We start from the raw sequence: 14914 nt of genomic DNA, 5'->3' as shown, positions 1-14914 counted from the left end.
TTTTTAATGTTTTAATTTTTTTCATACTGGCCCCCCGTGGGAATCGAACCCACAACCCTGGCGTTGCAAACGCCATGCTCTACCAACTGAGCTACATCCCTGCCGGCCATTCCCTCCCCTACCCTGGACGACGCTGGGCCAATTGTGCACCGCCCCATGGGTCTCCCGGTTGCGGCCGGCTACGACAGAGCCTGGATTCGAACCAGGATTTCTAGTGGCACAGCTAGCACTGCGATGCAGTGCCTTAGACCACTGCGCCACTCGGGAGAGAAAAAGCCTTGGGTGCTCATACCTGCAGGGATCCTCAAAGCCGGTGTTTGTTTGTGGAGCTCGTCTCTAGCAGCTCTCATTTTGCCCAATCTCTCTGTGTTGGGGGATACACAAACCATCAATAAGCTCTTCCCTTATAGATTGCATGAAGAGTGAGTATATGTGCACTCATACTAGGCTACTCCACCTCCAGTCTCTTTTAAGAGGTATGAGGATGGCTTTCTAACAGCTGAGCCCAAATCAGCCTCTGGGATCGGGGAGTATAATCACATTTGACTCGCTGTGTGGATTGTAGCAGGTTTCAGATCATTCCCAACATGCCGCTTTAATTGTGCTCTATATGTGATGCAGAATTTGCATACCATCCGTGCTGGCATCAGTAATAGAATAAATGAGCACAATTTCAGACAGAATCCTACTGAGAGAGAGGCTCAATTAATGTTTTCCTCTTCCATTTCTTATTATAGTAATTAAGAAATATCATACAAGTCATCTGTGAAGTTTTGTATTAAAAATGAAATATTAGACTACAGGATCTGTGAATTTTGGTATTACGAGAAATGTAAATTTGTTCAGTATAATTCTGTGATTAAAATTTCAAAATTCAGTGCATTATTTTTACATAACTGATATTGGAAAAATAAACCAGATTCTTCAACAGAATATAGATGAAATTGTATTTCATTATGTTCTTGATTGACATATTACTTTAATGTGTTTATCTATTTGAAGCCAGGAAACAAAACAAAGCTCCAACGTACCCAAAGGAGCTTGTAATTGTGTGGAATGAGCACATCTGGGTTAATTCTCCCTGGGATGTCTGCATGGTAACTGAAATATAGGCTTACAGGCAGACTATTGCAGTTGAAAAACATGGCCTTGCATCACCTCTCCCTATTCATAGCGCATCCAACTAAATTATTCATATTTTTGTGAATTAAATTTTGTGAAAATGCATGTGGTTTAAATGTTTCATGTGGTAAATTCATGTGGTTTAAACATGTATAAAAAAAGATATACCTGAAAATATGAGATTTGTTTTTCTGTATATCAAATTGGACAGTGGGGACAGGACTCTGTCGTCCCTGGAACAGGAAATGGTTGGTAACCAGATTTTGAAAATAGCCCATTCTCCAACAGCCCACCTCTGTCATTAGTTGTGGGCAGTGGCAGCTCATTGATGATGCATGACTCATTCATTGCTCATTATCAACCCACGCTCACTCCGACTCTTCCTACCCAAGCTCTCCTGCTTTGGATCTGAGAGGGGGGTTGTGGGGGCGGGGAAACTGCAACGATGAAGCTTAAGCAGCCTCCTGCCTCACTACGATTGGCCAGTGTGATCCATCTAATCTGTTGTGACTACTCCTCTACCCCCTCACTCTGGTAGTGCTGGCAGCATCCATCCACAGTACACACTGTGCTGTCTCTGTTCCAGAGACAATATATCAGCTCTGCACAGGGAGGAGAGGATTAACACAACATCAGCTCATCTGCATACACATTCAGGGAACACATGAGCACCCAAGGCTTTTTCTCTTTTCTATCTAACTCCAACCATCACAGGACTTGAGACTCTAATCGTTGGAGCATCGTTCATCCAATTCTCTCTGTGGTGAGAGGATTTAAAGGAGGACAGATCTTTTGCGTTTCGGATTTTGCGATTTGTGTGTGCTCTTTTTGTTCACTTAGTTGAGAATTGTCCAATTGGAACAATGCAATTAATATTACATAGTTTAGACTAGCTGTAAACATCCAGTTGTTTTCCAGGGGGCCTTTAACTTTTTGGACTGCGCTATAGGGTTTGCTGCTTGTTCATCTGATTTGGCCAACCTGACTGTCAGAATGCCATCCAGGGAGTCTTATGAGATCCGGAAGGGAGAGAAGTCCCTGGTGCACAAGGCTAAGCAGGAGGCCAACCAGCAGGACATACTGGCTGCTGCTCTGGGGATGAGGATCTCAGGACCCCAGAAACCTCCAGCCACTATCTGGCAGCCTCTCAAACTGTTTGCCTATTCACAGCTCACCTCGCTGGTCCGCAAAGCCACGCTGAAGGATAACAGCCTGCCGCACAAGTATGAAAAAGTCCACAACTTCAAGGTGAGACAGATTGCCACAGGAACAGTAGTTCTGTTTCACCTCTTCATGCCATTCCACTCTAAAATATGGCTTGTATTTCAGCATGTTGTAGACAGGTGGTGGTTTTTTTGTATTATGTTGCTGTGGTGGCAGTTGGCCACCAGAAGGTCTGTTTGGGGGGTTATGGGGCGAGAGAAAGCGTGAGAAAACAGGACTGTTTTGAATCTGTCCACTGAGTCCTTTTCAAAAGGAAATCTGTTGGGTGGTCTGTAGTCCACTGTTGTTGGTTTGGGCACCAGATGGGGATATTAGGCGATGGAAGGGGGGAACAGTGGAGGAGTGGTATCCCCATTAGGCTCCAGTCAGCAGACTTAGCCCCTGCTCTGCTCTGACTGTTTGGGTTAGTTAATGAAGTGGGGAGCTGTGGGAGAAACATTCCCTCAAAGGCTCTAGAACTGCTGACACTTACAGTACTCCTTCCTGCTTCCTTCCCTCCTTATTTATTTATTACTCTGCCATGCAGTCCTCCATGCTGAATGCTCCGTTTCACAATTTTAAGGGTGTCACACATTTAACTCTAATGTTTCAAGCTCCCTCCACAACAGGAAGCAATCTGGGCTGATATGGTTAGTGTGTAATAGTTATTGACAGAGCATTAAAATGAATAATCATCCTGAACCTTCTGTACAACCAACATATCTCTTTGAAGTTATGATTACAAAATATTATTTAAAAAATGAACATTGGAGACAAACTTAACCAAATAGGCCAGACACAACAACTAGTGCTAAGTTGTATGGGTTAATTAAATGTTCTGTTTTTTCCACACACACACACACAACAAAAATGTTTTATTGTCACATACACCAAATAGGTGCAGTGAAATATTTTATTTTACAGGGTCAGCCATAGTAGTACGGCGCCCCTGGAGCAAATTAGGGTTAAGAACCTTGCTCAAGGGCACATCACCAGATTTTTCACCTTGTTGGCTCAGGTATTCGAACCAAATAGAATAAGGTTTTCATTCCCTGGAAACCTTGAATCACAAAAGAGATTCTAACCAGTCCCTCCTGCAAATAGTATAGTCTGATGAACTGCTAATCCTCTCATGCCTTCCCTGCTCCCATAGTGAGTTAACAGTGTATTGGTGATGGCCCTAGTATTCTCACCTCATATCAAAGGGCCATTATTGCCACCGTCGTGTAGGAAAACACCTCAGAGCGTGGCAGCTCTGCCTCCTCCCCAGAGGTCTGGATCAGGCACTCCTGATTGGCTGAGCTGTTGTTATGTTGCCTGGTGGAGTGGGAGCTCCCTTCCCTGCGTGAGAATCCTTTTACTGTTGCCGTAGCACATTTCCATGACAACATACCCCCTCACACTGGCACAGGGTCAACGGTGCCCACCAACCCTCCCCCGTTCTCCATCAGCATCACATCACCACCACTACTATTCAGCCTGGACACTCATTAACGGTTAGAGTGGATTAGGCATCCTGTCAGATTTGACTGGGCTCTAAACATCACTCATCTACAACGCACACACAGATAATCCCCTTATCTGGCTAGTTTAAGACACCAGCATTGTGGTTTTCTCCAGGACAACCTGGGGAAGGTGTGGTACCTATGCAGTACATGACTGCAGCTTCTGACTGCCATCTCTCTCTCTCTCTCTCTCTCTCTCTCTCTCTCTCTCTCTCTCTCTCTCTCTCTCTCTCTCTCTCTCTCTCTCTCTCTCTCTCTCTCTCTCTCTCTCGCTCTCTTTCTATCCTCCAGGTCCACACGTTCCGGGGACCTCACTGGTGTGAATACTGTGCCAACTTCATGTGGGGGCTGAAGGCTCAGGGAGTCAAATGTGCAGGTACATACTGTACTATACTTAACAGTAGATAGCCACTATACAGCTGCTGCTGGCTGCTGTTACTTAACTAAATGCTGTTCTCTATTTATGTAATGGACTTTGATGTTCTCACCCCAGTATGTGGGTAACCTGGTTTTTAATGTGAGTGTTTGTAAGTATGTGTCATATTGCATCCCTTAATCTAAAATCCCACCATGTGTTGGGAACAGATTAGAGGAGTTGTATAATAGAGTGAAATCAGAACTCAGTATCAAGCATTTACTCAGTGTGATGTAATCCATACTCCCACTAATGTGAATGCCTTGCTTTAAGAGCAGATTGTGTGTTACCGTACTAATGAATGAGAGGTCAATGAGTTTACTTATGGCTACTATTCCACTGTTCAAATGACAAGCTTTAATGCAAATATCCTGGAGTTCCCATATTCTCACATAATGTTCAAAGCAGTTGTTTTCCACTCAACGTCAGACTAATAGTGGACTTATATGCACTCTATATGCACTCCATATCCTGTCATATTGATCAGTCCATTATCATAATGTACAGTGGCGTCCAGACTCAGACTGTCTCTCTCTCTCTCTCTCTCTCTCTCTCTCTCTCTCTCTCTCTCTCTCTCTCTCTCTCTCTCTCTCTCTCCCTCTCTCTCTCTCTCTCTCTCTCTCTCTCTCTCTCTCTCTCTCTCTCTCTCTCTCTCTCTCTCTCTCTCTCTCTCTCTCTCTCTCTCTCTCTCCCTCTCTCTCTCTCCCTCTCTCTCTCTCTCTCTCTCTCCCTCCCTCTCTCTCTCTCCCTCTCTCTCTCTCCCTCTCTCTCTCTCTCTCTCTCTCTCTCTCTCCCTCCCTCTCTCTCCCTCTCTCTCTCTCTCTCTCTCTCTCTCTCTCTCTCTCTCTCTCCCTCTCTCTTTCTCTCCCTCTCTCTCTCTCCCCCTTTCTCTCTTTCTCTCGCCCTCTCTCTCTTCTGTCTTCTCTCGCTCTCTCTAGCTCTCTCTCTCTCTCTCTCTCTGTGCTCCAGTTGCAGGGGAAGTGGGGGGTTGAGAATGCCTGTGTGGATTCATGTGGAAATACTCACTTGATGGTCTCTGAATAGATTCACAATGTTCTAACGCGTACGCCTAGGCCTATTTATCCAATCAGGACTGATATTACTAGTTGAAGGATTTTGCTGCCTTGTGAACAATAACTAGTAGCTGATGTTTTGCAGCCATTTACAGGATGTACAATATAGTCATGAGATTCCTTTGTTCCCATCTAAGTGATGTTATTTTTTATTGTTTTAATGTATTATAGTGATTTAATATCATTTTTAATATCACAGGATATTAGGTAACAAGACGTTTCATAATGCTAGGATAACGTAAAAATGGGGCATAATTGTGGCATCCTATGAATGTAGTATGTCAAATACTTTAATGGGATCATATTTTTGCAGTGCATGCATGCTTTGCCATTGTAATGGTCTCTAGAAAGGATTAACTATTTAGCTTGAGAGAAAACATTTTTTGGACACACCACCCTTACAAAAAAATACATGTCAAATTTGCAGTTTCACATGTGAAAATCGTATTTTCACATGTGAAATCGCATTTTCACATTTGAAATACATTCTGTTTTCACATGTTGAGCTTAAATTTCACATATGAAACCATATTTTCATATGTATTAAATGTAGAGTTCACATGTTAACACCACATTTTAACATGTGAGGAGAATTACATGTTTTCAACTTACTTGTGAATTGCAGTTTCGCGTGAAATTTGTGGTTTCACATGTTAACTTTCACGTGGGAATTGGATATGCAGTTTCACTTGTGAAAAACATTCACGTGATTGTTTCACATGTAAGAAAACTCCACATTTACTCCAATGTTTGTAAGCAAAGTAAATGTAAACAAACACTGTATAGCCTAAAAACATGGTTAAAACGAAAATGTTGATATCATGGATGGTCAGTCCATGCATCCTTAGCGTAGTCTATGGATTTAAGAGTGGTTGCATTTCTCCAGCCCCATCCCTCAGCTTTTTTCCGAAACTGTGGCGGGGAGTACACTTGGTTAATGTTTCAATTAAGGATTGCCGCTTTAAACACCTTGAATAGAGTAATAGTGTTATTATATGGTGTAATCTTCTATTAAGTGAGTTACTTTTGTGGAAAATAAATGTAATGTGGGGACGAAAAAAATGACGAGGGAAAACACGTGAAAAATGTAAATGTGAAACTTCACACGTGTCTGAAAACCACGTGTTGGACTCATGAAGATTTCACATGTAAAAAAATAATTTAAAAATGTCTGAAACCACATATTTTTTCCAGAATATTTTTGTATACATTTTTTTTGTATGGGTAAATACTGATTTTTTGTCATTGTTTTCTGATAAAAATAAGTTCCCAGGTGTTGATCCTTCCTGAATAAGGCATTAAAGTGGACTGATGTGTGTGTTTAACGTGTTATTGATGCGACATAGTGAGCCACACATATGTCTGTGGAAGCTGAGCCATGAATAATTTATGCGTTGCCTTAGAAAGCAGCTGACAATCGAATGAAAAGCGCCTATTTTTGGAGATTCTCTGTAGAATTTTTTGCCATTCCTTCAGACTAAACCCATGGCGACCGGAATCTAGGACAGTGAAGTCTTATGTGATGTTTGAATTTGCATTCCAAAAATGTGCTCCCCCTTTATTTCTGTATGTGTTTTTGGGCAAGCGCCAGGAAGCCAGCCCCTGCCAGTGCTTGTTGTGCCACACTTCCTCATCAGAGGACGCCCCCCAGTCTCATACCATCATGCCCGTGAAGGAAAACAAAGCTCTTTAATGTGGAGCGGGGCTCCGAGCACTGGGAAGGAACTCCATTTCCACCCGCATTAAAACCCAGAAAGCTAGGTCACACAGCCCATTCTCTATTCATCCCAATTCTATGCATGATGGAAAACTACATAGAATATTATATATGCTGCTGCCATGAGAGATGGTGTTTTATGCTGTTTCCATTAGAGATGGTGAGATAGAGAACCATTGGGGATCCCAGGCACGGTAAAGGTTAAACTACATGATAATGTGTTGATTGGCCACTAGTGGGACCGGCCCCTTACCTCTTACCCCACATCAAGTGTCAAACCCTTTTAGCCAAATCAGGGCAGAGCTTATCCTCACTGGAGTGTCTTCTCCTCGCCATGGCAACAGAGCTGACAGTGCAGTAAAGCAGTGTCTTTCTGCAGGCTCCCTCGGGGCTCTCCCACCCCACCTGGGACCCAGGGGCCATCAGTGTGTGTGTGTGTGCTTGCGTGCTCACATGCACAACACCAGTTCAGCAGCCTTGTGTCTGGTGAGAGGCTGCCCTCTATTACACTGCCTGTCTCATACCCTTAAGAGAATCATCTCTTAAAGGTAATTACATTTCTGCATCAATGCATATGAATAAAGCCTTGCGAAATTTCTCTGAGGGCTCATGTTAATCAAAATCTGTGTAGCTATATCGGTAGATCATGGTCTTTTTGTGATTTTTTAATTATTGATATTTGAGGAGCAAAAATTATATTCATATTTCCTCTGAAACTAGGTCTAGTGTTGCCCGCCGCGGCCAAATTGCTGCCTGCACGGCCATTGTGTGCGAGCCCAGATTCTGGAGGAGAATGGAGCGTGCAGGCCTGACTCTCCCTCCTCCAGGCCACATTATTTTCAGTGCGCCTCTAATTCCCTCTAACAGTCTCTGTTACAAAGTAGAGCAGGAGTCGCTCTGCGTCTGCTCTCTGTGGGCTGCTGTGCTTATTAGTGTGCTGTGTTCCCTACAAGGTGAAACCTGCTCTGATTCTGAGGCCCCAGTCACTAGCACTGAAGGCAAAAGCAGTGTGGAAGGCTCATTGAAACTACATATTCACTGCTTAGAAGACATAAATGAGGAGCATGTTGAGCTACAAATATTTTTGTGTGTAAAAATGACAAAAACAAACCAAGCCACATAGGAAAATCCTGAATAAATTTGGTAGCTATAAATTTGGTAGCTATAAGATTAAACTTTGTTGAATTTGTTATGAATAATTTTTATGCATGAACGGCACACTGTCTGAATGAGGGATTGTTTGTGGACCTGTGTTCCACTCCAGTGCTCAAGGTGACTCCAATAACACCCCTGGAAGCTGACCAGAGAGTGAAGTCATCAGCTAAGACAGAATTCTCCAGTGGTCCAATGACATGCTGACGGCAAATATTGATCAAGAAGATGTAGGCCTTAGCAAGCAAAAACAAACCAAGCCAGTCGACTAAAATGAAATGAGCAATTTGGGGGATGCAGGCTATTCATTTTGGTACACTTCAATGCTCAATCTGGTCTATTATTTCTCTGGAAGATACAGTATCATTAGAAGATATCCCTCTTAGGTTGTCCATTCTGACTTTCCACTTCCTCCTTTCTTACAGATTGTGGTTTGAACGTCCACAAGCAGTGCTCCACTATGGTACCCCGCAACTGCGTGCCAGACCTGAAACATGTCAAGAAAGTGTACAGCTGTGAGCTCACAACCCTGGTGAAAGCTCACAACACCAAGCGACCCATGGTGGTGGACATGTGCATACAGGAAATCGAATCAAGAGGTGAGCAGAAGATAGATGGCCATGGCTCTATTCAAATACTTGAAAATTACACTATTCACTCCCTCTTTCCTTTTCGGGAAATGTTATATTTTGAGAATTGTAATGGAATTGTAATGTAAAGTAATGTAATGGCTAGATGTATCAATCACCATGTGGACTTGCACACAAACCCAATTCAGTGTAGGTAGTAGAAGGTGAAGGACTAATGATTGTAATGTTGGTCCTATCCATTAATATGATGTGGAGAGCTGATGGGAGGCCTGGTAATTGTACATATGTAATGGAGAATAGTTTACTGTGTTGTTGCTGCTTCAGTTGATAACATTCCAGTATAATCACTCAACGATGTAGAAGCCTTATTTCTACCTCATTGTCTAGCCCGGTAATCTACGTGTGTAACTAATGCTATGTTTGATTTATGTCTTTATTATTTTGTCCAGTGATGCAGAAAACGATTTGCATCTGTCCATGTTATTCCCTGTGTGCTATTGTAGACATTCTTAATTTCTCATGCATATTGAAGAGCTGTTAATTAAATTATCTATGTTGCCCAAGGTGACCGCTGAAGGTGAATTTGCCTGTATTTATTTTGCTCTTGGATGCCCACTTCAGTCCTATGTTATGTTATGTATAGCAGAATGTTTCATTAAACCCTCTCTATCTCTCTGTCATAGGTCTGAAGTCTGAAGGGCTCTACAGAATATCAGGATTCAGTGATTCAGTCGAAGATGTCAAGTCGGCATTTGACAGAGGTATGTCCTCTTTTGACACCCTATCCTTCTGTTTGGGTGTTAACAAACCCCTCGGGTGCCTCTCACAATAGCATGCTTGTCAGCTCTTAGCGCCTCTATGTGTACTCAATGTGATGGTTTACATTGAACTAATCTTTGAGTTAAATGTTGACAATGCGATGTGTTTACATATTTGGGATTAATGGGAAAGTGACACATTTGTGGAGAGATTAATCTCCATCTGGGAGAGCACGGCTTGTCCTGACACGGTCCACTCACAGGATTTACAGACAGGGCCATGGGCCAGCTCTGGGGATGGCAAATGATTGGACTAGTCCAAAGACCGTAGCTGACCGAAATGTAATTCACCGTAGTATTAAACCTCCAACTTAATTTATCTACTCCAGTTAAAGAGGTAGTTAGTCTGCCCCATTCTCTGCCCAGTGCAGAGTGAGTTTAGAAATGGATTGGGGGACCCTGGAGCTATGGGCTAAACCTTAGATAGACCAGTGTATGGGAGATCACCCATGACAGAGTGTCATTCCAGCTCACAACACTGTGATATGGAGACCCTCAGCAGAATTAGGCCATGGCCTGCTCTGGATGCCATGTAGAACTCAGGAGCAGTCAGAGTAAAACAGGCCAGGCGAATCAAAGCAGAGGACCAGCCTAGATTTCATCCCCCACAGTGACACATCCCTTTATTCCTCACTTCTTCACACTACGCCACAAGCACACCATGCTGATTAAACTCAATTTCCTTGAGTTCAATCAGCAAAAAAAATGTAACGCAGTGTCTTATGCACGTCCAGACAGTTTTTTCCTCTTTTCTAACGAATGTGTTCTATCTCTTCACAGATGGTGAGAAGACAGACATCTCTGCGAACGCATATGAAGATATCAACATCATCACGGGAGCACTTAAACTGTACCTCAGGGATTTACCCATTCCTGTCATCTCATACGATGCCTACCCCAGGTTCATTGAGGTTGCAAGTGAGTTCAACATAAGCAGCTTTTTCCTCTTCTCAGCTAGTTAAAACTATATATAATTGTTTCAGTCATGCACCAGCACCACGGAAAATGTACCATGCAAGAAGAACTGCCATTGGTGTGCCTTTTCATATCTGTGGTTGAATTATGTAAATCCCTCAACATTAAAGCCATGATGCATGATGGATGCATTCGGTGAACATTTATCCAGGTCTTCCTTTTTGCTCTATGAGTGTTCAGAAATGATTCTGCAAAATATATCATGATGTTTTTGAGTTTTCATTGCTGTGCTTTACTGCATTTCCACTATTTAGGTATCATTATTAACAATCCTGGGCATTCAGTGGAGAATGTAATGTACTTTCATGCTGTCCACATAAAATGAGCATCAGATGCTTCTCTCCGTTTGAAGTTTTTATGGTTCTGTTTTAGAAAACGATTATTGTGTGGTAGTCAGTTATATCGACTTCAACAACACATCTTGAGTGCACTCTGATCTCTTCCTTGAAGGGGAAAACCCCACTTGTGTTCATCACATGAGTCGTTCCATGTCATTTCAGCAAGCCATGACACCCACCATCTCAGATTGTTCTGAAAGTATTTATGTAGTTAGAAACAGGTAAGATTCACATTCCTGAAACATTATTTTGTTTAAATTAAATGTTATCTGTGAGAAATTAAGCTAATTGATTTCACCCAAATTGGCCATTTTAATTTATAGGATTCAGATAATATTCAATAAATATAGTACCCAACATCCGATTTGGACCAAATTCTTCCTACCAATGTTTAAGACATGATGAATCCAAAAGAAAAGTAAAAAGCCACCCACAGACGCCTACACCCCATGCCAATCCCACCCCAACAACCAGTATACAGTATCAGTTCTCTATGTATGACAAGTAGTATGAAGCTGCGGCTTGGAGTATTGCTTCTCCCTACTATGAAATGTATTCTCTGTGAATCTGGTGATGGTTTTTTTCCCCTGTTCAGAGAAATTAGTAATTATCTTGCATTATTTACCGTAAAGTACTGTGAAAGTACCAGGTTTTGACCACTAGATGCCACTGTACCTGCAATACCACCACACTCTTTAACAATTTTGTTGGTCTCTTTTGTTTTATTCAATAGTTCACAACAATGCCTTTGCAACTTTGGGTAGAAAACCAATAGATTTGGCTCATGATTAAAATACATTTTGTGGTCATCCTCACAATTCAAGCCAGTCCTCCATGAAAGCAAATAAAAGTGTTCTTCTTTTACGCTTTAATCTGTGTCCAGGAAATGCCCCCTTCAAAAAAGGTCTGGATTAGTTACTGTTAGACCATTCCTGGTGAACAAGTAAACCATTAGCCTACAGCAGTTCTAATGGTTTCAATGTTATGGTCTCTAATGGTCTTCAATGGTAAAAGGCCCAAACACACACTGTTTAGTGTTTTGCAATTGTAATGGTATTGGGTTGCGTTGGGTTGGGTTGGGTTGGGTTTAATGGTAAATGTCACTAGTCACAGTACATATAGAGCCACAGCTTCAGCTATAAATTAAAATGGCCAATTTGGGTGCAATCAATTAGCTTAATTTCTCAGAGATCAAATTATATTAAAAAAATATATATCTTTCAGTAATGCTTATCTTATCTATTTCTAACTACATAAACAATTTCAGAACAATCTGAGATGGTGGGTTTCAAAATCGTCTTTCTTGTGCTTTTTGAGGTGGAACAACCCACATGATAGTAAATCATTTCAGTGAGAACCATTGAGCACGGATGTTTCTATGGGAGGTTTTGAGAGTGTCTTGTGAGGGTCTGTAGACAGAGAGACTGCTCTGCTTTGATCCCGTGCTTCTGTTTGCTTCTCAGAGCTGGAAGACCCAGAGAAGCAGCAAGAGGGCTTCCGTGAGGCTCTGGAACTGCTGCCTGCAGCACACAGTGAAACCCTGAGGTACCTCATGGCCCATTTAAAGAGGTGAGTGATCGACACCCTCTCTCTTCTCTACAAAACAATTTGTTACCCTGGTGATATGTAAGAGCATGTTTGTTTATCTGAGACATATGGTTATAATTGAGTGCTCAGATTGTTAATTGCCTCTCCTTGATGTGCCTCTTCTTCAGGGTAACATTGAATGAGAAGGACAACCTGATGAATGCCGAAAACCTGGGCATTGTTTTCGGGCCCACCCTCCTGCGTGCCCCAAACCTGGACGTCATGACGGCACTCAACGACATCCGCTACCAACGACAGGTGGTGGAGTTCCTCATAAAAAATGAAGACATCCTCTTCTGAAAGATATGGAAGGAAAGAGCCACATTTTTTCGTAAAATAGCTTGATGCTGCCTAATCACTTTTTTTGTGAAAGGACTTGAATAGTAAGGAATCTTTGTATTACATTTGTGATATATCCATTTCCACTTCTAGTGGATCAGTGCTGAACCATACTTTTTCTTCCCCTGTAACGGGTGTGGATGATGATGTACCTTAAACTTGCATGTCTGTCTCCCCATTTTTGTCGGGGCTTGTGTAGAACACTGATGGACCAGACTTGGCCGTGTCTTGATTTTGTATAGCTTTGTAGCGGTAACCCAGCATGTGGTAAAGATTGTGAAATTGTTACTCTGCTATTATTTGTTCTGTAGATTTACAGTATCTCCCGCACGGTTTTTGTGAAACGTTGTATACCTGGATGTGAAATAGACTACTGTATCTTCTCTGAAGTTTTGTAATGATCTTTGACTGAATGTGTATTTTTTGCCTTTTCAGCTGTTTTATATGCAAGTCTTCTTTAGGGAAAATTCAAAGCCTCTTTCAATCAGAAAACAAGTAATCAGTGTACTTTTAAATGTTCTGTTACATTTCCTGACAGTCAAAACTTTATTGCATTCAAACTACTACATTTGTGCAGTTAATGTTTTTTTTATTGTAATATTTGTTTACTTAATTTGCCCATGTACATTTTAATTTATTAAACCTTGCTTTCTGAAAATTAACTGGTATGCCCTGAGTCATCTCAATTGTTCCAGTAACAATGAAGCTGTTGAATAAGCATTTATTGCAGTGCATGTTCATTTTAGAATATGGTAAAATAAGTCCAGACAGCAGTCATTGAGGTACATGGCATTCTACATTTGCGCGCACTTGCAAAATGACCTTGATAAAGGGGGCTGTTCCTCTCAATCTGCATATTGAGATGAACAGACAGTGCTATAGACGGTCCAGGGTCCACATGACCGTGTGCAGCATCCCCTCCAACTATACGTCAATCACACTGATTCGCTCTGAGATTAACACAAAACCCACAATGCCTTTAGGCACGGCCTTCTCTCCATCCAGATTTTTAATTGCTGGATACATATGCAAACATTGTCACTTGGGGTTTATGCATTTTAGGTTTAATTACCCCACAAGCAATTTCTTTCCACACATTTTCCAAAAACCAGTGATGTCTTATCATCCTCACTCGCGGCTCATTATAAGATCAAAGTGTACCCTTGCATTTGTACTGCCAGTGAACAAAAGCTGTTGTTATTTTGGTTCATGTGTTTTTCCTGATTGAGTTTCAAACACTTTCCACTGAGGGGTATCCTATAAAATTGGATCAATGAGTTAGCCAGCTAACTTTAATAAGCAACCGTAAAAAACGTTTGATTTTCTGATTCATTAAGAAAGCTAAACAGTCAGGTCCATACTTATTGGATCCCTTGATAAAGATGAGCAAAAATTACTGTATAAAATAAATAATACAAATAATGAGCTATATTGTATGCCAAAAAAACTACATGAAATTAGAGCCCTTTGGCCATGCACACCAGTGGTGGGTTTGGCATTGAAAAATAGAAGCATATGAAGAAAGGTATCTCATACCTACAGTAAAATATGGTGGTGGACCTTTGATGTTGTGGGGCTATTGTTAACGTCAACGGCATCATGAACTTGACCAAAAACCTGGTTGCCTCTGCCTGGAGGCTGACACTTGGCCGCAAGTGGATCTTACAGTAAGACAATAACCCAAGGACTAATCAAAATCCACAAATAAATGGTTAATTGACCACAAAATCAAATATTCTGTATGGAGGAATGGTCTAACATCCCTACCAATGTGTTCTCCAATCTCATAAAATATTTTAGAGAAAGTCTCAGTGGTGCTAGAGTATTGAAAACAGGGGTGCCAATATATATATATATATATATTTGCTCATCTTTATCAAGGGTGCCAATAATTATGGACCTGACTATAGATGTGTGTTTGGTTGTTGAGTCAATTAGACCATGCCCATTTTAAGCTTAACTTTCTTTAAAATTAAAAGTTAATTCAAAATATTTAGGCAAGTTAGCTGGCTAATTCCTTGATCCTGCTTTGTAGTATACCCCTTAGGAGATCTCACTGGCCATGGTTTCCTGGTGGAGA

General features: G+C 41.6%; 1 protein-coding gene across 1 annotated transcript; it reads left to right on the top strand.

Annotated features, from left to right (window-relative positions):
- Window positions 1-1635: 1635 nt before the first annotated feature.
- Window positions 1636-13496, top strand: LOC121536774 (N-chimaerin-like). The gene is made up of 7 exons (XM_041844309.2): window positions 1636-2370; window positions 4122-4206; window positions 8613-8786; window positions 9461-9538; window positions 10376-10513; window positions 12372-12477; window positions 12624-13496. Exons 1-7 carry the CDS (start codon window positions 2116-2118, stop codon window positions 12793-12795), a joined length of 1008 nt encoding a protein of 335 aa, XP_041700243.2. The 5' UTR covers window positions 1636-2115; the 3' UTR covers window positions 12796-13496.
- Window positions 13497-14914: the final 1418 nt, after the last annotated feature.

The sequence above is a fragment of the Coregonus clupeaformis genome, chromosome 23, assembly GCF_020615455.1.
Source record: "Coregonus clupeaformis isolate EN_2021a chromosome 23, ASM2061545v1, whole genome shotgun sequence".
NCBI lineage: Eukaryota > Metazoa > Chordata > Actinopteri > Salmoniformes > Salmonidae > Coregonus > Coregonus clupeaformis.
Note: the sequence above shows the minus strand (reverse complement) of the source record. Positions and strands in the feature narration are given on the sequence as shown.